Source organism: Chroicocephalus ridibundus, chromosome 6 (genome assembly GCF_963924245.1).
Source record: "Chroicocephalus ridibundus chromosome 6, bChrRid1.1, whole genome shotgun sequence".
Taxonomy (NCBI): domain Eukaryota; kingdom Metazoa; phylum Chordata; class Aves; order Charadriiformes; family Laridae; genus Chroicocephalus; species Chroicocephalus ridibundus.
In genome coordinates, this window is record NC_086289.1 from 13,257,242 (window position 1) to 13,281,902 (window position 24,661).

General features: G+C 42.6%; 1 protein-coding gene across 1 annotated transcript in view; it reads right to left on the reverse strand.

Annotated features, from left to right (window-relative positions):
- Nucleotides 1-24,661, reverse strand: part of SORCS3 (sortilin related VPS10 domain containing receptor 3) — a 307,837-nt gene that overhangs the window by 14,239 nt on the left and 268,937 nt on the right. Inside the window, exons 16-22 of the mRNA XM_063339010.1 lie at nt 24,332-24,465; nt 19,997-20,110; nt 18,397-18,568; nt 11,405-11,591; nt 8,302-8,435; nt 4,133-4,256; nt 1,323-1,435 (exon numbers count right to left, since the gene is read on the reverse strand). Coding sequence (XP_063195080.1) covers nt 1,323-1,435; nt 4,133-4,256; nt 8,302-8,435; nt 11,405-11,591; nt 18,397-18,568; nt 19,997-20,110; nt 24,332-24,465 — 978 coding nt within the window. The remainder of the gene's footprint in view (nt 1-1,322; nt 1,436-4,132; nt 4,257-8,301; nt 8,436-11,404; nt 11,592-18,396; nt 18,569-19,996; nt 20,111-24,331; nt 24,466-24,661) is intronic.

The window sequence follows — 24,661 nt, forward strand, 5'->3', positions numbered from 1 at the left end:
AACTGTCTTCAGCGCGACGTGCCCACTGAGGCTACTGCCCTTTCTCCCCAGATCCAACTTCTGCATCCTCAGAAACTCTCCACTGCGTGAGGCTAAGCCCATTAGCTCCCTGGTCCTACCCCACCTCAAGCTCCTTGGCCTCATTCCTGAACTGAAACGTATCAATGGCGCAGCCCGTTCCTTGTGATCCATCCAATAAACATAAACCACAGGCTGCAACCAAACAGTCACAAAAGGATATACGAGCAAGCACTTCTACATCATTTCTACTGTTGTTTGTAACCGTTCGTAGTTACAACCTCATTATTTTCTTTTTTCTGCAAGCTTGACTCTGAATACAGCAAAAGGGAACAGCAGTTTAAACAAACAAACTTAGTGTTTTCTCAGGATGGGAAAACAATCAAGGAAACTCTTATAAACTGTGAATTTTGAGTGGGCTGCAGATGAGAAAAGCTGAGCAGGAATGTACTTTCCCGGTAAAAATAATCAGCCTCCATTTCTAACAACAGCTGTAGCAGAAGCAAAAAAACCCAACGTGATACATTTTTGACAGAATGTAAAAAAAAAACCACAAAAGCTTGCCTAACTCTGTCTCCTGATTTTACACAAAGCCAAAGTCCCCGCCTATTTCATATTATAAATTATTCTGTCCCCTTTCCTGCAAAAATGAGTGCTAGTTTACATATTCTAATTAATCCCAAAGGAAGGTACAGTATCTTCCACCCAGTAGTCCTTCTTTGTCCGGTATTTTAAAGGTAAGTTTATTTTCCCTCTGAATCCTCATTTTTTGCCCCAGCTGGAAAGGCAGTAGAGATTTATAATGTTCACCAGTTGCTACACTTAGCTGCATGTGGAACTCCTGACTGGGTATTAGGAAGAGATAAAAATATCTTCCTCATGCATCCAACGTACTACAATGTCTGTCTTCCGGGATGAAGTGGATCAGCTGTTTAACACCACACAGTAACGCCACCCAAACGTTTGCAGTAGAAAACAGTACATACTGTAGTATCAATTGGGCAAATTACGAATAATAATGATACCATTCCAATCTAGAATTTGTAAAGTCCTCAGGGATATTAAAAGCTAAAAAGCACAACAGAAACATTAATAAAAGTAATTATAATATTTCCACAAAATTCCCAATATAGTTTGCCTCTGTAAAAAGATCTAGCATATTAAGAAGCTTTTTTATTGATTTAAAATGATAGCTTCATTACTGCTGTTCTTTCGCATTCTTTTAAGTTAGCATGTCGAAAAAGCGTGTGTTTTACACAAACAGCCTAGTCACTGCCAGTACAGACCAGGAAACAGATGCTCACCTGCGCTAGAGCTCTCTTGATGACTTTGCCAATGTCTTGTCTCCATTCAGGGATGTCAGGGTTATGGTAGTCCAAGTTGGGAGAAAACGAGAGGAGCTGAGATTGGAAATACTCTAGAGCAGAAAAACAGTATTTATAAGAAGATTAAATGGACAGTGTTCGGGGTACAGCCAAGGGTACAGAAGACAACAGGAAGACCATAATTATTTTAAAGCGAGAGAGAGAGGAAAAGCTGAAGGAAGAAAAAGGGCTGGCTAACACTAAGCAGGACAAAGCTTGCAAAGCAAGAATTCTTACAACAGTTCTTATAAAGGACATTTTTCCCTAATGCCAACTTGTGGCTTTTCCCAGAAGAAGTGGAAGCAAGAATGGGAGAGGTGCAAGGATACCTTCCCTTCATGATGCCTCTGGGCTTCAAAATTTTGCCACTCAACTTCATCAGATTCTGCTTACAAGGAAGCTGACCAGTAAATAAGGAGGCCTCTGGCTGAAATTCAGAAAGTCTGTGCAATTGCATGCATTGTGCTCTGAGAACAAACACTTACTGTAAGTAATGTTTTCAAAAGCAGGTATTATCTGTTTGCTCTCCTGGAGGGAAGCCATGAGTAGTTAATACCCCAACAAATCAAAACCCAGTGGTGCTAATGACTGGCTAATCAAGCAATGGCTATTCATGAAACACTTTGAAATTACTTCCAAATTGACTGATTGCAGGGAGGAAGAAAAACTTCCTAGACTTTGAATACAGAACAATTTAAATTTTTCTGCAATTCCAACTCCGCCCTCTGGTGCCACCAGAGACCAAGCCTGGAATCCTTATTATAAATGTGCACAATGGATTTGGGCCAGTGGGAGACACAGATGCAGGATGGGAATCATACTCAGATATCTAAGTTCTCAGGGTAGAAGACTCTCCATTTCTGGTTTTGGAGATGTGCTGTGCCTCACCTTGAAGCACCTGATGTCCAGACACTTCAAATAAGTACCGTTAATCATTTGTAAGAAGGTACCAGTTTTAGATCAAGATAAACCAGCAAGAGTATAAATGAGGAAATCTACAGAATAGCAGGGATGTGCCAGCACAGCATTTAAGTTGCATCTTTTGCAAGATCTGTTCTTTCTTTTTAGATAGTGCAGTATATTTTCAAATAAAACAAGCATCAAAGAGAGCCAGGGAAACACTCTGAAGTTCTGACGGCTTAACCCAGAGCCTGATATATAAAGACTTTGACTTTTGAACCCTCAGTACCATGTCCAATTTATTTTTTTTTTGTAAATTCTGGTCTGTTAATCACAATTTGAGGAAACCCTGAATCAACCTCCTCCACTGCTAACATCAGAAAGCCATGCTTTCCTGCCTAGAGCCATAACAACTTAACACAGGACAGAGATTAGTATACAAATTTAGCAGAGTGCACGTTTACCAAAGGTGCCACTCGTTTATGTACTCAGACTTGAACTGATCACCCGACTGGGGGTCTGGAAGGACCCCCTCCTCAGATCAGGTCAGTCTGCAGCACGGCGCTGCATAGGACTATTTGGATGTTCCAACTGGATCAATTTCTCTTTGTGATAAAGCCCAAAGCTCTAGATCTTTTAAATAGAAGGCAATATTTATTACAAGGTGTTTAAAAACAGAGAGTGAGGAGTGCTCTGTGGGACCCACCGGGACCAAAGATCGAGATCCCCTGTGGGGAACCCTCTCAGATACACTTGATTCTGGCTTATTCCAGAAACTGCTGGAAAGATGCAAGTTTCCCAGAAGTAAACACTGCATTTTGCAATGTTGCATTTTGCTCAAAATGATCAAGTAGGGTGTTACTTACATTTGCTAATAGTGAGTTTGGGTATCACTAAATCATATTAACAAATTATTAAAACCCATTGCATTTCACAGCCAGGCAATCAATAAATATCTATTTAGCTGGTTGTTAAATCTGCGCATACAGCTTTCCAGCCATCAGCAGGACATTTATTTATATTTAATTACTGAAACAAGACACACATACTTCAACTACACGCTGCAACCCAAGTTGCTTGAAGCCCAGGTCTCTCAATAAAACTTGCTATTCAAAGAAAAGCTTGCCCTCAAATGATGGATGACAATAACTGGATAGGAAAAATTAAGACTAGCCCAGGGTGGAAGTTATTCTCTGGAGAAATCTCAAAGTCCTGGCCAAAACTGCTGAGAGAGCCCTTCCACTCAGCCTTTATCACGCTCCAAATAGAGTAAGCTCTGGGGTCTGGCAAAGGGTGCTTTTTGGAGCCCGTGATGTACACATATGGCAGAACATACCAATACTCACAGGAAAGTCCAGTGGACACACTCAGACCTCCAGCTGTGGCATGGGAGATGGGCAACAACAGACTAATTTCTGCCCCCTGTTTTCCAGACCCCTGACGTTTATACAGTCACTGTATGAAGAGAAACACTAGCTGTATTCAGGCCACCTTAATGATGCACTATGACTACTTCTTTCCACAGCTAGGAGGCAGAGGGAAGGCAGTCTGGCTACAGCTCTAAGTGTTTTTTCCTTTTGGGAGTTCTCAGTCAGGGTATACAGACAGACCAACAGGCAAAGGAGACACCAGCTACTTTATGACAGGGCTGAGCTTACAAATTTGGCTAGCTGCCCCATCCAGTTCACTTCTGTGTTTTGTGATCATGACATATCTGAGCTACTCAGTTTACAGTTTGTCTTCAGAAGTTCCTCCAGGCACTATGGAGTTCATATTGGTTCAGCAGCGACTGCCTGTTCTTCACCTCTTGATAACCCCCCTGAGATCTGATTGTAAAAGGCTGAGGATACCGTGCACTGCGACCTCCTTGGTGTCCTGGATGAGGGTACTGCCCGCAGCAACCTGCACAGTGACGGTGTTCATCCCCTCCACAGCGAAGGTGTACGAGATGCTGCTCTCCAGGGTGATGAGGGGCTGCAAGAGGTAAACAGAGACGGCGATATCAAAATCAGGGTGAGGTTAACTCAGGATCACAAGATGCACCTGACTAATCCACCAGGGCATGATATCCTTCCTCCCTGATACAGAAAAGGTGCTCCAAGGTTGCATGTCCTGCTAAGGCCTAAATGTGGCCCAACGCCACCCAATGAGAACTGTCCCATAGGCAAAGGTTTCTCTCACTTCAGTAAATGCTTCCTGAAATATCTTTGTATTGAAGTGCAACTCATTATGCTACGAATACCTCAGTAGAGCACAGTCAGCAATTGCAGAACCAGTGCTGCAGAATGCAGTGTTGTACACACCTCAGCACAGTTGCTATATCAGCTGTACAAAACACAGGATCCAGCTAAACCAAAGATGCAGATGCTTCTTCAAACAATCCATAGTGTTCAGATTCAGGGCAAGCCTGTGCCCTTATGAGCACAGATCTATCTATCTATATCAGAGCAACTCTGCTCAGGGCGGAGTGAGGGCACCCAGCGTTGCCCCGTCCATGCTTTGAGCAGCTCCAACCATGCTAACAAGGCTGAAACCATGGCATAATACCTGCTGACAATGCTGGCTGAATGTGGCTGAATGGTTTCCAGAGTAAAGATGACCTGAATTTAGCCAGCTCAGAGCCCTACCAGAGAAGACTACCTTTATCTGCACCTTCTCAAACAAAAATGTCCTTGATAGCCCTACAGCTCTCCTCTTTGCACAGGAAACTCTCACACAGATACACATCTAGATGAGAAAAGTGCACCACGTTTGGGAAAAGAGATTTGTATAGTGAAAATCAAAGGTCTAACCCTCGCAGTGCAATTGATCTGACAGTTGGTCTATAGACAGATCTCTTGGTTTAGATTAAACCATTAAAATGGAAATAGTGATGCTAGCCTCCATTGCAAAAGCACACAGAGGTCTAAGAGCACAGATAAAGCTCTTGTACCATTGCTACTGTCCTTTCACTACACTGCCTGTTTGTTTCCAGAGGAAAACCACTAAACATCCACCTTCCAGTTCTCATGCTGCATCCCATCAGACTGCCCACCTGCCCCCGTTTCACAACAGTGGCCATATATGCTGTTTTCATAGCCAAATTGAAATTTCCACTGGCATAGGCTCACTCTTCCCTCCCGGCAGAATGCCACCTCCCTTTGGACCCCCTCATCCATGAGCTGAAAAGCACTAGAACAAAAAATACAAATCTGTTTGTTCACATGGGACTCACGCACCGAGTCAACAAGGCTGCCAGCTTCCGCTAGCCCTGGAGGTGTGGCTAATGTATACTTCGATATACACACATCCTGGCCAAGCAGAATGGGCCGGTATCAAACTGCAGCGATATTAGCACTCTTCCTGGACATTAGAGGTTGTAATTCTGTGCAAAGGCAGATCAGAAGAACCAATCTGGCCTTTCAAATTACAGTTTTTCCTTTTCGTGTGTGTGTATGCTGGACGTTCCATTATCATGGATGATTTCACCTCCATCATGGAGTTTTAACATTCAGCCAACTCCTTAATTTTAATTCAAGCACCAAGACCTGGAAAGTAACTCTAAATTAAATCAAGTAGTTTAAGGTTCATTTGCTCAAACCTATTAGACAGCTGGACACATTTATTAAACTGGACCTGTGTTAATCCAAGCAACTTGGCCTTTGGGTATACTGCAAAAATCAGCACAGTAGAAATTCAGTACAACGGTTCCAGCAGGGTGGGGAGGGCAGCACAAGTGCCTCAGCCAGGTCATTTGACTGTAAGACAACATTCGCCTGTGCAGCAGCACAGGGAGCACCCTAGCGAGACTGCACCGTGACACAAGACACATCTGGTTCTGCCCGGGATGCCGACGGGCTGAACAGGAAATGAAGCTGCAATCCCTCAGAATGGAACAAGAATATATACCAGTCACTATGCACAACTTTACACACCTCATCCTTTAATTCACACACAAATCACTATCCCCGTGTCTTCCACCTGTACTTAGAGCACCATAGTTTGCTCATGAGTGGGCACAGAGAAAGATCTGACATGTACATTGAACATCCCAGAAGGAATTTTGATGTGATGCAGACTTTCGTCCTGAAAAAAAAGAGGTGGCTGCCGTTGTTACGTCTTTATCATTTATATCATGTTACATCCTTTGCCATACTTCTGTCAGAGTTGAAATTGAAGTACATTTCATGAAGTAGCTGGAGCTGATGGTTTGCAAAGGACGAAAGGTGCTCTGAGTCTTTGATGTGGCCACAGGTAAGTGGCACCATCTTTACCAACCCACACCTCAACGTATTTCAGCAACATGTACAATCGCCCCAAGGTATCATAGGAATCAGCTACTCCATGTGCAGCTATGTCCAAAGCATCCATCCCAAACACATCCATATCTACCTGTACTCTGTTGCCTATGGGTCTGAAATTTAAGCTAGAAGATAAAACAGATAACAGATCACATTTACAACCTAGATGCAAGCACCGTGAGAGCTGTATGGAAATCTTCAGCAAACACCACTGCTTTGCTCTACCTTTTCTAGATTACTTTCTATTTCCAAAAATCTTTTTTAAGGCCTTATTCACAACCAACTTCTATATTAAGGACAAAAAAAAAGGCAGGAAAACTCTGACACCCGGGTACACTAGAGGGCTTAAGCAGAGGATCAAGTTACCAGTACCTAAATTGTCTCAGACGTACTCTAATGGCTGTCCATGTGTGAGCGCTGAGCCAAAAATATCTGAACTGTAATGTGATTTTGCATCCCTCTCTTTCAGTGCAGAATAAACTATGTGGAATTAGCTGGTACTTGTCATGGACTGGATGTGCGTATGTGAGTGGTTGCCACAGCTCAGCTAGGGCACAGCAACTTGCCGAGTTAAAGTAAGTAGGTTTTGTTCCTGAGCTCTTCCAGTGCCTCAGTTATGCTTCCACAAAAATAGGTAAGTTCTTACAGTAAGCTTCCTGACTTGACGTAAAATCCCAGTAGACACAGCATTTACTTTTTTTTTTTCTTTTTCTCCTGCTGCTGTTGGTAGCTAGGGTAAGAGGTTAAAACGCGAGCAGCTTTGTCAAAGAGAAAATAAAATACTTGCATGCCTGCTATTTTTTATCTTGAGTTCCATATTTCATGTAAAACCCCTGTTTTTTTTCTACTGTGATCTCACCTCAGTGCATACCCTCAACTGCCACTCAACAATGTAGACAACGGTGTGACTTAAACTGCTTTTGTAAATAACAGCAGACACTACATTGCAAAATTATCAGCTGTACATTTCACAACTGTAATAATGGAGGATAGTGCCTGTGTCAGCCGTCTCACTCCTAAAGCCTACAATAAAAACTGTAGCTAATAAGAAATCCTGCTCTCTCCATTTGAAAGCATGACCGCAACTTGTAGTTTGATTCACTTTATTGATAAAAAAGCTCTTTATAATAAATTTTTGCCAAGCATTTGAAAATTCACTACAAAGAAGTCTCATCTCCCTTGATTACCCAAGGGAGTAATCTCATCTCTCTCAGATTACCCAAGATTGTTGACAATAGTCATGGATGGACACAAACAATTCATTGAGGGTCCAGCTTGAAATTCTAGATGCAACTGGTTATTTGCACACCAACAGTTTTAAAGTATTGTGTTGGAATCGAGCATTATTTACTGCATACTGGTACATAATGCAAACCCCCATAGTTATTTGAACACCAGCAGTTTTTAAACATTGTGTTAAAAGCCAGTATTATCTCATATATAGTGGTACACAATTCAGTTAAGTTGCAAGTGCACGCTAGTAATAACAGTGGTCTTCAAAGCTCAGTACGGCTGATAACAACCAGATGTAAAAAAGTAATGACTCTAGAGAACAACACGAGACAGGAGAAAATCAACTCACAAAGGCTGAAGTTCAGATAATGACAACCCTTTTTAGATAAGGAAAAAAACTAAAACACAAAACAAGCAAAGGCAAGAAGTTTTTATTAGGGCTGAGAGAGTTCCCTGTCTGGTGCAACAAGCTTAGGAAGTAATAATGAACCAAAGGACAGCCGTACCTTGGTGCTGTTACCAAACCACCAGAAGTAGGTAAGTGTGCCTGCCTGGCTGGGCCAAACTACTGCAGTAATGTTGACGTCTTTGTTTCTGATAGCAACAAAGGGGACACTCAGATGGACGTGCTCCACTGGACCTGTGGGAAGAGACAGTTCATTATTAGAGGCTTTGAGGTAAATCCTCCCTGCGCAGTTGTGAACAGCAAGGATCTTTCCTTTAAATAAATCAAATGTCTTATGTCAGCAGTGAGACTCTATTATAGCAATACAAGAGAATTTCAGCAGTCAATAAGCAACAGAAAAAGATACCAGATTAATAAACATAAAATCATACATTTCTGTTCATCACTCTTAATTCTGAGGGAGCCAGAAATGCACGTTTTCCACAGTGCTAATTTCAGACAGGGTCAGCACCGTGCTTAGAAGAATTTTTTAAATGCAGTTTGAGGGAGAGTAATGAACTGGCTTTGCACTGGATAGGGCACGCTGCTATTGAGAGCTTGAGGGATAGGACACGAGAGAGAAAGAAGGTGTTTTCTTGAAAATATATCCGCTGAGCTACTACAATTTGTGGGAAAATCATTTTAGCCAAGATGACTTAAATCTGATTATATATGAGGCATTTATGCCTTGATTAATACACTCTGAGTGTTTTTTTTAGAAGGTCTCCAAAAGACAGACTCACGATTTTGGAAATCCCTGGTAAATTTTTTACTTTGGCCTGACCTTGAGAAGTCTTTGGGGAATCAGTTACCACTAGCGAAAAGACAGGAACTACTTGAAAGATGTGAGCATTGGCATATCAAAGCACTTAACTGTCAGAAGAACGTGTTTCTGAAAGACTTAATAAAAAACACAGTATCAATGTAAAGTTTTGTCTAATAAATGCAGATGTCCAGAATGAGTCCAGTGCATGAAGTCCAGAATTAAGAAGCCAGTTCCTCTCTAGAAAAAACATGTAAAAAATACTGAGGGTTTGTTTGCTAGTTTGTTTAAAGCTTTTACTATCTCCATTGCTTAATTTTTTGTTTTTACTGGTACCGTATTTCAGCTGGTAACTGCTGCACATCAGTGCTACTGAGTCTTTCTGGATGGTACCTTTTAAAACTCAGCAAACTGATAGACTATCACTGTGAGAAGGAAAAGGATGAAATAAGAAAGAAGTGAGATTTCTTTTTTATAAGACGTTAATTCTAGGAAGCAGGAAATTTGATGATTTTAACTGAGATGATCTTCTTGTGTTACCTCTCAGCTCTTCAAGCATGAAATGGGGACATTAATCACTTCTCCACCTACTTGGATTACAAGGATTTTGGAGAGCAAGAGCTGTTCTTTTACCATTGGAACATACAGCCCCGAGTACAGTGGGACACTGTTCTTGCTTTTGTCTCCCTAAAACTTGTTCTTTTTTCCCACCGCTCTTTCCCAAGGGGTTTCTACCAGCAAGTCACTCCTGAACTCTGCCCGTAGCAAGTACTCTGGGTTTCCAAGAATAGTAGGTCCCCCCTATTTTGTGACAGCGCACTACTATCTTCAGTTCCTTTAAATGAAGAGATGAGCAGCTTGACAGCAAATTCCAGACAGGTGAAAAGTCGACTGACCCCTGATAAAGCTGCAGGGTAGAAAACTGCTGTTGCTTGAGGCCAAGGAGCTTTTTTCTCCCTTTTTTTCCCCACACAGGATTCCAGCACCAGACAGATCATATAATAAGGGTGATTTATTTAGCAGGCGTTTTTGTTTGTACGTTTGAGCTCCAAGGGCAAACCTCCTATATTGACTAGTACATCCAAATATATTAAAAGTTTGCTACTGAGGTATCATTTTATTTCAGTGTCAGCATGAATGTAAATGCTTACAAAATATTTCCCTAGAGATAATAAGCTGGCCACCTAAGAATGCTATAAAAGTCAAAGGAGAGATCCGAGAGGCTGAGGAAGAAGAGGGTAGAGTAGCACAACCAGGACAAGCAACTGCCCCTCATTGCATTTTGCTCCAAAATCCTCAACATGAAAATGCAGTTCCTATGAGAAAAATCGGATAATCCATACAAAGCTGGTTATTACCACGTAACCATCACTTTTGTCAGCTAATGGCCCAAGGTGAAGGAAAAAACAGTTAATGCTCTAATAACAGGTTGTTAAATGCAGCCATGATTGACTTTGAGGGAATTATGAGCATAATAAAACCTTCAAGGAACATTTATTCCTTCACACAGGGAGCTTGAAATTAAAAAGAAGAAAAAAGTTCTTGAGTGTTGGAAATTTCTGACTTGCTTCCTTCCAGCAGAAACGCTGAACTAAAAGACAGGCAGGCTAGAAGACATTCTGAGAGGCTAAGGGGGAAGACAGACGTGGCTGTGAACACCATTAGGGGCAAAACCGATGAGGTACATCTGAACACAGACAAAGCTCGCTACCCAGTAGATCTAGCCATCTGAGAGCAGGACAAAGAATTGGGATCTTCCTGGTCTCATCCTGTGTTCCACACCCTCTGCTCTCTCCTGTGGCTTTGAGAAAGCCAGCTGGGGGCTTTATATTTGAGTTTGCTCATGTGCCAAGTGGAGAGAAATTGCACTGATCTACCAAACAGGAGGGATAAGTCAGGGATGTATGTCAAACATGAAATATGAAAAGTAGCACATTAACCCCCGGTACATTCACGTCCCAGGAATTATGCTGAGCATAATGCTTTTCTTTTCTTTAATAAGCACCATAAACTTCTAAATCCTGAATAACTGACTAAAAATTCAGTAGATTAATCGAAACCTCCTGGTATTAGAAGCACATTGAAAACACATATGTGGATTTTATTTCATATGCTGTTTGGTCTCTGACCCTTTCAGAAAGCCCGTGAAACATATTCAAACTTTTCTCTGTATCTGTGGAGGACTGCAAATATACTTGTGTTAAAAGAAACTTCCCTTCCTCTTCATTCAATAAAGTTTACTTAACAAGATAGAAAAGTGTCTAAAAGTCCGAGCCTTTGGAAGAGCGTGAGCTGCGTACGATGGTAGGTTTGCATGTATTCTTAGGCCCCACTGAAGTTGCAGGGATTTTCAGTGAGGTCAGGTTTTCTCCCAAGGAATCTACCAGCTGGAAGTACTTACAGACCACATGCAGGAAGAGGACAGCAGTGTCAGAGCCCAGGCTGTTCTCTGCATATGCTGTCACCTGAAAGATTCCAGCACTCTTATACACGTGGCGGATGCCATCCTCAACAGGGCTGAAATTAGCATAGGATACTGCAATGCCGTCTCCAAAATCAAGCTGAATGTTTGTCCTTTGGAGATCACCCTGCAACAGAGAAGGTTGGATTAGGAAACTGGGCTGATAAGAGTGCTTTATATTACCTTCCATCTCACTCCTCAGTTCCATTTCATTAGCACGGACACAAACTTGTAAATTTACCAGAAAAGCCTATCTTTGTTCTGTTAGTCCCCAAAGTGGCCAGATTCAAATCAACACCAGGTAATTATATACAAGCAATGCTTAGAGCAGCTGAACATTTACACCTGTAAAGAGATGTTATTCTCCTCTCTTAGGTTTAGAGATTTTGGGAGGGCAGAGTGCCAAACATGCATATATCAAGGGGACCATATTTGAACCATCTAATGCAATGTATGGCGGGGGATCATGCGTCACTGAAGTGGCCAGTGTCACTTTGCACAGCCTTTCACTGAATGGGTGGGTCCAACAAGTACCTCCGTCAGAGGCGGTGAGATGGGAGGCACTGCACTGATGGTAGGCTAGATGCTACCTGGAGAGCAATTCCCACGTGCATGCGGGAGCATCGGGAATACTCTGGAGACAGGACAATGGTTGAAGTGGCTCTCCAATACGTTCCAAAGAAACAGAACCTAGTCACTGAGATGCTGTAAATCTAGTCTAAGCTAGTTTTCCAGGCTTCCTGTATAGTCAATGAAAGGGAGAGAAAGAAAGACAGCAAGAAACCAACACATCCCATCCTAAGATAACTGAGACAGGTGACATGAATCATCTGCAAATATCCATCCCTGTACCCTGATGACAGAGAGCCTAGATGACTAGTTTCAGGTAGACATGTAACTTCAGGATGGCTGAATTTATACAGGTTGACTCCCACACCGAGGACTGACAGTTTTTGTCAGTCAACACAGAGGTGGGGCCTGGATACACAGGAGAACGAAGTAGATGATGAGAAAATCCCTTCTAGGATTACTGTCAATGACAGCTATTAAATGAAGGAGGGAACAACAGACAAGCGATTCCAACATTGCAGGTATTGTCTAGAGGCAGTAGCTGCACTGTTTTAATTTAAATCACGCTTTAAACCACTGCAGTTGAACTGTAGAAGCGTCTGTTACTTCAGTTTCTTGGAGCCTTACTTTATACTTGTCCCCAGCTGATTAAAATAACACAAAACAAGGCTAATTCAAACAGAGCTAAAGCCCACTGCAGTGGTTTCACTAAACTGAAATAAAACTATACCTCAAATTAAATCTCTGTAACTTTCTGCATATATATAAAATGTGTTGGCTCGAGTCATCTCCTTTCATGAAAGGTCTCCGCTGTATTCACTATGGGTGAAGAAAACACCACTACCTTTTTGGAGATGCTCCTAGTCCAAAACTGAAACCAATCCCCAGACATATCAAAGAATAAAAGAAAAAAAATAGTCAAAATATCCTTGCTTCTAAATGTAACCCTTTTTTGTTTGTTTGTTTGTTTAAATAGAAAATTCAGAAATATTTCCTGGCCATCTCATAAACCCCATTATAGCTGTAAATGCACAGGGTCAGGATCAAAGCTAATGTGCAATTCCAGAACTGAGTGATCTAAGGGACGGAAACAACCATGTAGCTCGCAGCCGGTTCTGATGTACCTCCAATCCCTTCACAGCCAGCTCAAATCCTGCAGGGTCCTACATCCACTGCGCGCACTGAAAAAGACCACTGAACTCACGGATTTCACCAAAGCCTCTGGGCCAGGTATTGCACAAAACAAACCATGACTTCCTAGCAAAACTGTGCAGATCAGACAAAGGGCTAAGATTGCTTGGGACAACCACACCTGTGACAGTCCCCAAAAGTTTTAGAACTGACAGCACCAGCTTTCCTCTGAGCAGTAGTTTTCAAGTTTACCTGTGTGCAGCAAAGCACATGCCTTGCAGCCTAAATTCTATGAACCTCAAATCCGTAGGTGATTTTTCATACGGTCCAAACACGTTCATACATAGCACGGATCATGACTTCTTATCATCCCAGGACAGTCAGGATAAAGGTAGAATATTGGGTGGATCATGGAAAAAGAGGCCCTTAAATCAGGAATAAGTGGTTCACAGGGTGTTCTAACCCAAATGATCAGCAACTGAGACCAAAGGTGCACAACAAAGGCTCCTGCAGAGACAGAAATACCCAGGAAAAGCAAGGGGTCCCAGTTCTTGCCTCCCACTGACTCCAAACTCACGGGAGCTGCTGTCTTACTGGCAGTTTCCATGAGCCTGTTGAAGTGGCAATCACGGTACTGACACAGACAGGATGCTGCGTTGCTGTGTTCTGCTACTGGTCCCAGTCCTGAAAGCGCACCTGATCTTTTCCTTTGGATGGAAACCTAGGAGCTAGGAGCACAGACAAGAAGCCAGACTCCACTGAAGCAGGACCCCTATGTAGATAATCAGGATCACAGCATTCCCCACAGACTTTATCTTCCTCATAGGCTATGCCTGCATTAAAAATCAGTGTGTAGGAAGGGTATTTTTCAGATGTGAATTTGCCTTGAGTGTATACTTGGAGTCTTCGGGTACACACCCATATAATCAGGGTTATTACATGTAGTTCTTGAAATACGGATATTTGGTTATATATGTTAGATCTCTCTCCTTCCTTGCTCCATCATGCCCTTTCCGCAAGAGCCAGGGGAATCTTCTCTATTGACTTGATCAGGGCACAGTTTTCACCTCTGTCCTACTAGGACATTAAAAATAAAACAAAAACAAAACATAGAGGACTAGAGTGGTAGTGATACTAAAACCTATCTATAATATTGAGTAGCCAATAACATCCTTTTGACAGAGAGTTTTTTAAGTCAGTCTGAGAAATTCTCTAGCAGGGCAAAATTACACTCTTGGGATATTCAGTTATTTGATAGAAAGGCTCCCACAGCTTGTTAAACCTTTCAAATCCACTTCTCAAGGGAGTGTACTAAGACCGCAAGTTCATCTCATATGGAAGACACTGAATAGAGGATAAAAATTTGATCTGGGCTGGATTCATCACTGGTGACCTCGGGCTGAAATCTCTTGCAGCCATCGCAGCAGCTCCTCTCTCACACCTTACAATTCTTTTCTATTTTGTCCTTTCTTCTCCAATATGATTCAATCTGAAATGAGAAGGTTTGAAGTGGGGAAGCAGGATCAGATTTTTTATGACTAAACAGTAGCGGACGATCTTTCAACCCAATTACGAGAGTTGGGTCTTCAATGCAAAGCCTGCCCATCACACCAATCATGTTTCCTTTCTCCTTTTCATAACTCTGTATCCAGTATATAAAATACTAAAACAAGTATGCTAGCCCCACACATGATGTCAGATATTCTGGAGTTTATGAATACAAATTAAGATAGAAATGAAGTGGAGGCATTTCAAATGGAAAAAATTCATTGATCTCCATATATATTCAAAAGGTGCATTCCATTGCTTTAAGCCCCGTAAACTACCAACAGGGAATGCGCTAAGGGCTGTCACAAAGATTGGAGCTCTGCACACTGAAATCGATGAGCAGGCAAAGGGTAGCAGAATGCGTGGAGAGCAGTATTGCCATGGAACAGCCCTTCAAAGTCATCTCCCCACGATGACTAGCCTGGGAAAGTTTTCCTGCCTGGAAGCCACAGTAGCAAAGTGAAAAAAACTGTAGAGACAGAACAGTGGTTGAAATTTTGGTCTTCTGGAGTTAAGAGCCAAATTCCCACTGATTTCAGGAGGGCTATATTTCATCCAACATATGCTTGGGGTGGGGGAGGGTGTGTGGAATGTATGTACACGATGTATTTTGGTTCTTCTAATAAAGCTCTCAAATTTTTTGCATAAAAATATGACATGGATGTGGCTATTTCTTTCTATAGATACAGTTTAGCAATCTTCTAACAGATGTGCGGGCCTCCAATACTTGCTCAGGCTCGTTCTTTGAATAGTCACAGCTTGCCTTCTCAGGTCACTTGCAATTACAACCCTGTTACAAAGCCTTGCCATCGCCTTGCAATTACTCAAAAAAAGAATCCGTGAGATGGCATAAACAGAAGTCAAGGGAACAGAACAGTTCAGTAACTGGAGCTGCCACATAAACAACTGTTTAGGCCTGAGGGGAGTTTAAGTACCCTTCAGAGGGGAGCTGAGGATGCACGGAAAAGATCAGGTGCAAAACCAGATTCATATATCTACTCAAGAACACAGCTCCATACAACAGCAATTTGGCGGTCTATTATTTCTTTGTGGTCAAACTCAAGCTTGGATTTTAGAAAAAGGTAAAAAAAAATTCTCTTATCTCCTCGTCTTCCCTTGCATGTCTACACAGTCCAAATCACAGTCCAGCCCCATATTTCTGAAAACACAGCAAAACCATTCAGTCATTCTGCATTTCTTTGTCCATTGTCATTGCCACACACTATTCTGAATTACCACCGTGAACAATACTACTAAAGCTAAATCTATGAATTCTGAGAAATTTAGTTTTCAATTAACTATGATAAAATCCTCATTTACCATTGGATGGCATAAAGGTAAAGGTCAGTCACGTCAATATATTGAGAGTGTGTACTAGAAGGTGGAAAGGAACTGATGGCTAATGACAAAGTTGCTGATCAGGGTTAGTCTGAAACTGTAGGAAGATTGAATGGAGACCACACAGATGAATCCATAGGAGAACTCGTCAGACTGCTGTTTGGCTCAGAAAGTGAGTGTAGAAATAGGTGCAAAACAACCCACCAGGAAACAGACTGACCAAAGAAGGCAAAGGGAGGCAGGAATGAATCTGTATGACAGCAAGGTATGTAATAATTAAGACTTCTACAGAAATTATTACTTCCAACTAATAAGGAATGCTTTGATTACAATTCATTTGTCTCAGGTTCACATTGAAAGATGGGAATGCTTGTGCCCAAAATCTCAGTGTTCTTTATTTTTTTCCTCCTAAAATGTCTATTCTTTTAAGAAGCAAACTCAACACACAACTCTCTGCGGAATAAGCTGTTCACCCACAAAGACATGTTCTTGAAAATCCTTTTCCCTTAGAAAAAAATTTGTTTCAATGAAATGTTTTTCTAACCATCCTTATTTTTCAACAAAGGACATAGACTGTACGCCCTCACGTATTTATTCAGCTGCCTCTTCAATCTCTAAAGCCTTGTAAAGACTCCACTCTCCAGCTACCTTGACTGCTGCCTTATTCCCCATCTGTTTATCATTCTTTGTATGCAGCAGTTCCGCTTGAGTTCCTTAATAAATTACTACTAGATTCCTAATTTTTAGATTATGTCTGTTCCTTTCTAAACTCCCACTCACAGTGTCTATACAAATCGTCTTACCATGTCAAGTCTGCAGAATATAAAAGAATCACCCAGGTAGACAAGAAATCCCCTTTGTATAAAAGCAGAGCACACATGAACCTCTGAGGAAGTATGTAAAAAGGCCCTGTCAGAATAGCGTGGTCCCAATGAAACATTTAGGTACTGCATAACAATTTAAATTAATAGAAGTGTGTGTGTGTTTAAAAAAAATACTAGTAAGGCATCATGAGAAAAAACTTCTCCATGGCAGTATGCTCAGATTTAAAACAGCTTCTTGTATTCTTGAAGGTCTTAGTTGCCAATGGAGGCTACTCTGGGGACTGGGACGGGAAGGGCCACAAGCCTTGCCCTGTTTCTAATATGCTTTCCCTAGAGATCTAATGTTGCTTGTTGTCAGAGGCAGGATACTTCGGAGACAGGCATCTAGCCTGTTCTGGTGTCATTATTCTTACGCTTGTGACCATGACATGTCTGGCTCCCAGCTGTCTCCAAGTACTATCCCAAAATGAAGTACACAGGACAGAGTAAATGACAAAATGTACTTGTGGTTCTCCAACACCGCCTCATTCCCTTGCTGCCCCTCCTGAGACACCCAGAGATGCTAGAGGTGAGGTTGTGAGTTGACTGTTCAGTTTAACCAGAAAACAGAAGTAACACAATCCATTGCGGGAAAATCACTGTTGGATCTCCAATGACACCTTCCACGGGCAGCCAAAAGCTAGCAGGAGAATGCAGCAGCTGCAAACACAGCAGGGCTTTTTGTGGTGCAGTCACACATATCTCTAAACACCAAATCAAATGACAGACCAGAAGAGAAATAAGATCATTTGAAAACCCATCCTGTCCGCCTGAATATATAGCAAGTGCCTTCCTTAGCTATCCAGCGCTCCACTGAGCCACAAGCCTTGGTGACACAGGCTGCACCACACGTGTTTGCCAAACAGAGGGCTACCTGGCTCAGATCACCAGAAGTGCCTTTTGATGCTTCATGCACCATCACGGCCTGGTATCATGCTACTGTTGGCTACACAGGGAATCACAACACATTATAAATAAAACAGATATGGGCTGGGGAGCTCAGAGGTGGTTTGAAGAGGCTCAGTTCCAACTGTAAAAAAAATAACGTCCCTTACTGCTTCCCACGAGTCTGAAAATGCTCCCCATTGTTCTTAACCTTTCCCAGCAAAGCTTCAGCTAAAGCTTTTCATCCCAGAAACAAAATTATTTAGCATAGAGACACCATGCCTGCCTCACAAACTCCACAAACTGCAGTTCACGGGAGTCAGCAAGAAGATGGTGGGGAAATGCTTTCTTCAGCATTGGCTTCATCATCACTGGTAGACGAGATAACCATCCAAATACTCCTTCGGCTTGACCCAATATGATTGGTTTGTATGTTTCATGTATAGCCCTCTTTCATGAATTCTCCTAAATCTCAGGACTGTTCATCATTTCATGACCCCACCTGATGGCTATTTTCCTCTCAGCAGCCTGACAGGTGAAGGAAAAGAGTGCCAGTCCTGCCTCGCAGTGAAAGGTTTGCTGAGCCCACTAACAAACCTCTTCCATAAGGATGATGAAGGTGGCGTTGTGTCCCTGCTCCGTGACCAATTTTCCGTCAGTAGTGAGGATGTGCAGTCCTCGGGGTGCTTTTCCAGGGCATTTCTCCATCTTGGCCATGTACCTCTCTCTCAAGCCATCTGTGCAGTTGTTAGACACAATCCTTCGGTACCTGGGGAACAGTAACAATAGGAAATTGGGCTCAGGCGGTGGGCAGAAAAGTTTCTTTGTTTTATTTTTGTTTTGTTTCTCCATATTAATGCATGTGTTTTTTCAAAGGCCAACTGCCTGCACGATTCCCTCGCTGAAAGGAAGAATCAAAGAAACCTAACGCTTTATTAAATTGGAGAAAGCCAAACAAACCACAACGCAACCTTCTCCAGAGATTCTCAGCAGCATCAGTGAGAACAGACACACATTGTGGAGGTGAATTATTCTGCACTGCTAAAAGGCAGAGAACTCCCCCAACTCCCCATGCCTGCAGGGTTGCACCCTGCATCCTGGCTTTTTAATTATGCTTTTTATTACATTTTGTCTGCCTCTACTCTGCTAGAAGGTGCTTGGAATGGTCTGCCAAGAGCTTTGTCCAATCCCATTTTAAAATGATTCAAGGATCGGGTTTTTCTCTTGGCTCTTCCTGGAAGAGGTTAGCTAACTAGCATGACACTTGGCTATTCCTAGTGTTGTTGTGGGGGATTAACCCTTTCTAGTAATTTCACAGTAAAAATACAGGATTGGTTAAGAAGCCACAGACCCCAACTATTTTCTTACTGCTCTCTGTCAAGAGGACTACAAGCGGTCATACTGGCCTGTAATTACATCCCATATTTATAGCAAACTTTCAGCTGAAAGGGGGTCTCTGAAGTTAAGTGACTCCAGACTCCCAGCAGCCTCACTTTATTCAGCCACCCACGTCAACCAGCCACAAACAACCCTGTCATAACCCATGGCTCAGAAGCAGCCCTGCAAAGTCTTCAGGGCCTGCACCGCCCGAGAAGGAACATCGCAACTTTGCACCAGCCAGTGCAATCAGAGTTTCAGGGTATCCCCTGCATGACAGAATAGCATTTCCAAAGCGATACTACTATAATAAACCAACACTTGCCATCTGTTCTGGGTAAAACCAAGAGAAACCAGCACATGTAGCTTGTCTGAAATCTCAAGGCATTGTATATACAAAGTGAAAACGGCAGACCGGGAAAAAAAGAGGCTAAAAGATTGCAGCTGTAAGATAGGAAGAGGCTCAATGAAAAACGATGTGAAATACCTTGAACCTGTCCTTTTAAATGTTCAGCTGTCTCTCAGATAGACCTTCTTGATTCGCATTTTAATTTTGCAGCAAAGGGGAGCTCCAAGTCTAGGCTCCAGGGATCATACATCACTTGATAGCAATACAATATCTACATGTCACTTATGTTAATGTGCTTCTCCCTGCCTCTGAGGAATGAGGCAATGTTCCATACAGATGCTGCTGCAAACATTACCTCACGAATAAGACTGGAAAAGAGCCAGGCGGGATGCAGAGAAAAAAAGAACGATTCAGGTTCTCTTGTCTACTGCCAAGGTCAACAAAACCAGAGATATTGCAAGGTTCACTTACCCAGTGCTGTTCAAGTAGTTCTGACCGATGCTGCAATCCTTGGACAGGGAGGACGGGCTGAACCAGAAGGCTGGGACACACTGGTTGTTGCTGTGCCTCTCATACCCATAGTCACTACGGAGAAAAGTAATGAGTGCATCTCTGTACCTGCTCACCAGATTTAGGTGACAGTTTTGATCCCCAAAGCATGTGTGTGTTGGCGGCTCTCTGCTGGACGGCACAACATCATGAGTTAGGCTCATCCAGAGACAAAGTGCTTGATTAGTTTGAGAGGCAGGAACGTAGTTCACAGAAGGTATGTGATACCTGACAACACCAGAACTACCAACCTTGCAGAGCACCGTGGGACTCGTGTTTCATTTGGTAACAAAACATGGGCAGAGATTCAGAAAGAAAATTGTCATGTTAATTTCTTTTCCTATTAATCTCTAATAATTTCACTTGTTGGGTTTGCTTGCTTTTTGCAGTCTTTGCTTTCAGAACAAACCAGACTAATTCCAAGATCTAACGCCATTTTTTCTCAATGAAGCAGTTAACAATACGTAACACTAGGAACACTTCCTGAACAACTAGCCAAGGTATGTAAATTTACGTATTTTAATGGCCTCCCTGCTCCGTGACTGAGCTATGACCGGCTGGAAAGAAAACCATAGCTGATGTTTTTCCAACACTAAACTAAAACAACACAGCCAGCTTGGTAGTCTAAGGATTACATGACATTGTATCACATGGGGAAGGGAATCCAGGGTATTGATGCTTCCTTGGACCACCAAAGACTAGATGTGCACACAACCACATCCAAGACTCCTTTTTAACAGCTGCCTTTGCAAGCCAATACAATGATAAAGCAACAGGATTAATCCAAAGCCTTCCATAAGTTTTAATGGGCTCTGAATCAGGTCTCTATGCATAGCCTCTATTGGCCAGCTGGCTTCAAGAGGTAAATAAAGAGAGATTCTGGATTTTTGCCTGAAGCAGGTTAACAAATGCCAACAAACTAAATCTCTGTGGAAACACAGACACCACAGAAGTCACTGTCTCAAAAGCCCTCTGTGCCCTTTAGGACACTGAGTTTTATCCTTCCCCTATTCAGAGTCTGAATTACCAACAGAAAGTCTCTAGGAAGAGCTTTGGTGAGACAAAATTGTGCTATGTCCCCAGTGACCCAGGCTGCTACCGTTCCTTTTTTGGAGGGCAAAAATTCTGCAAGCTACTTTAAAAGGTTTGGAGATTCCCTAATGCTCTTTCTCTCAACATTCAATTTAATCATTCTCAGTGGGTCCGACCTGCACAGTCAAAAATGCCTGGCAGTGACTTGGTAATTAAAAATATGCAGGAGGAGCTGTACTTTGCCCTAAAGAAGAAAAGAGCTGCATAAATATTTAATAAAATTAAAGACAACATTGCTGTATGCCCTCAAGGTTCTGTGCTTGTTCATTAACTTCTGGTAAATGTATATTAAAACCTCGCATGCTGCCCACCTTCCTTCTCATAAGCCCCAGGGTTTGCATAAGTTAAGGAAATAATCAAGTCCAGCTGCTGTGCTGTCTTTCTCAGGAAAGCTATCTTGACAGAGCAAATAAAGAAGCAGGAGGGAGGAAAAGAAAGATCAGTGAGCATCTTAATAACACTTCTGAGTTCCTTCTGCCATTCTCTCTGTCAGAAAAAGGCCAGGGCTTGCTTTTGGAAATGACTGCAAGGGTTGGAAGGAGTCACCTCTGATCTTGGCTTATGAGGATTTGTTGAACTGGGGCCCTGAATCATGATTTATGCCCCGAAAATTCAGATCAGCCTTATATCTAACAGCAGGAAACAGACAGCACTGCAACATGAGGCAGAAAGGGGCAAGGGCGCTGTGACCAAGTGGAGGGAGCGCAGCCCTCACAGCTTGTGCTGCAGAGCTCCTGCAGCACGAGTCCTGCCTGCACAGCTCTCGAAGGCAGGCGTCATCACACCTAGTAGCATGGGACGCTCTCTGACCAGAACCAGCCTCCAAACCTACTTACTGGGGAAACAGAGGGCCCGTCTGTTGGGAACTGCTGGTCAGTGTGCTCTCACAACCCCAGGTGCTCACCCTCCTGCTTTCCCTGACTGTCCACAGGACCTGCTCAGTTCACACACAAGAGACGGGACAATCAGTGCTGCCAAGAACAATTGGCAATTGTGAACCCAGCCAGAAATGGCTGAGTAAACATCTTTCCTTTTCAAAAGCACCAAGGGAAGGAGTAGGAGCTGCCCTTCCAACCGTAGATACCTACAGCGGGGATGTATCTCCGTGAGCTGCTGCCTAGAGCCTTCTTCCAGTCAGCAGAGAGAAAAGGCACTTCTCAGCACTTCCCCTTCACATATTGACATCCAAAAGAAGGCAGATGAATCATATTCTAGAATAACCTGTATCTTGCCACTGACTAAATAATTGTCTCATCCTTTAGAAGTCACAAGTCAGAGCAGATGAGTCCACCTTCCTCTTTGAAAATCACTTTTAAGATGATCAAGCTTGGCACCCCATTTCCAGCACTGCTCCTGTTTTCTTCAAACTGATTGCCCCATCCATCTTCCAGTCAGCCCTTCAGACTAGCATCAAAACTCACCCTGAAATTGAAGCTTGTTCTTCTGATTCTCCACCACCAGCTACAATAATTTTGCAATTGGAAGCCAGTTAACAATTCTGTTGGTAGCGCAGAGTCTGAAACAAAAGCCAGCTTGCTGTGCTCTAACTGCATTTCCTCTGCAGGACTGACAAGGTTAACAGCAATATTCTCTCATGTTAGTGAGAAAGTTAAGCGAAAATGATATTGAACACATGCAAGGAACATGTCGATTGATTGAAAAGGTGCATTCTGATGCAGACCCTTTTCAAGGCAGAACAGCACTTAAGGCCAATTTAGCTACCACAATTTTCCACTCACTGGTTAGAAAAGACAAGCTTCACTGGGAAAATAGAAAGCTGGTGAGGCACAAAGTCACAAAAAAAAAAAAAAAAGGAAAAAAGAAAAAAGAGCAAATACATAAGCATCCCTGGAGATTGGTGCTTGGTTCAGCTCAGAGGCATATACCAATGCCAAGGACAGATACTGCAGGGCAAGATAGTTTGTTCATCCTGCAAGTTCCCATGACAAGAACAAAGGGGAAATATCTCCTGAGTCAAGCTAAGGAGTCTCAGATGTAATTTTGGCATGAGGAACAAATTAAACATTCATCCAGATAAGATGAAAATCTCTGCTCTATATCCCTGAACCTCTCTCTTGGAGTCAAACTGCTCCAATATTCAACAAAACACTTTAGTCTATATTTTTTATTCATTGTTGCTTTGCTGCTTTTCAGTGTGTCCATGTTCTAAAAAGAACCGTGAGTCTCAGCTGGCCTAAGTCCAAACAAGTCTTCAGATCTCATGCCTCACAACTCTTCAGGAATGATCTGAAGTTAAGAGAAGTTTTCAGGAATCACACCAATACCAAAACAGACACAGATCATGATTACCTACTATAAAAATGAAAATATTTTCTCAGCTGACCTGCTTTCAGGGTATTTTGAACTACATTTAAATGACATTCTGATCACAGCTATTGACAGTCTTAAATCTTTGAAATATTGCCTATCACAGGTTCCTTGTAGGAGTTCCTTGTGCAGAGATCCTGACTGTTATGCATTCTTCCATCCCCGATCCCTGATTGTTGAGCAATATCAAACAGTGGTTCACTTTTTCTCTGTTTTATTTTTAAACTACTTTCAAAGTGACCTTGAAGCAGTTTGGAAATTATAGCTCCATTAAGTTAGAAACACCAATATTTATGCAAAACAATTAGCTACATCTGACAAGGGTGGGCTGTACAGTCACGTCACAGAAGCCCTTTCAGAAATTTCTCAATAAAACATTGCTAAAAAAGCAACAAATGGTTCCCAGGAATTCAAAGGAATAGTGATAAAAACATGCAAGTTTTGCTAGCTTGCTTCCTAGGTGTTCAATGACCTTGGAAGTGAGGACAGAGAAATTCCTTCTTTCTCCTGTAAGGGCCATGCTTTGGACCAGAGAAGAGTCCTGGCTGTCACTCTACTAGAACAATGGACAAAAAAATGGCAATCAATTCTTTCAATTTTCTGCTTTTGAATTCCAGGCTTGGATTTATCATGGAGATCTCTCTCCCACAGATGAAGGGGACGCCCCCCTCACACAATAGGTATGGGGATCCCATCTAAGCCTTATCAGTACGATCGCAGCCACAAAGCCGCATGAGACCCAGTTTCTCTGCCAGGTTTTCTGCCCGGGCAGTAGCTTGGCCACCGCCAATGCTACAAAACCAGGCCCTGCAAAAGTCCCCAGAGTCACATACTCACCACTCAAAGTCCCCTTGACCGCAGACACATGGTTCAGACACCACACTTTGGGAATAGTCCCGACCTAGGGAGCACTGGGCTCCAGGCTTGCGTTTTTTATAGATCTTCCTCTCTCCCATGACACAAGGCTCCCCCTTCAGCAGCCAAGGAACAAGAGGAGAAAGAAAAACAGAGAGCTGTAGCAGCAGCTGGGCCCTCAATGGAGCATTTTGTCAAAAGATACAAAAGGCAATGAAAGCATGCAATTACCACTGTGAGAGTTGGGAGCGAAGAGTCTAGCTCCCTTTTGTGGCTTTGCAAATTCAAAAGCCGCCTTGGGAGGACCCATGA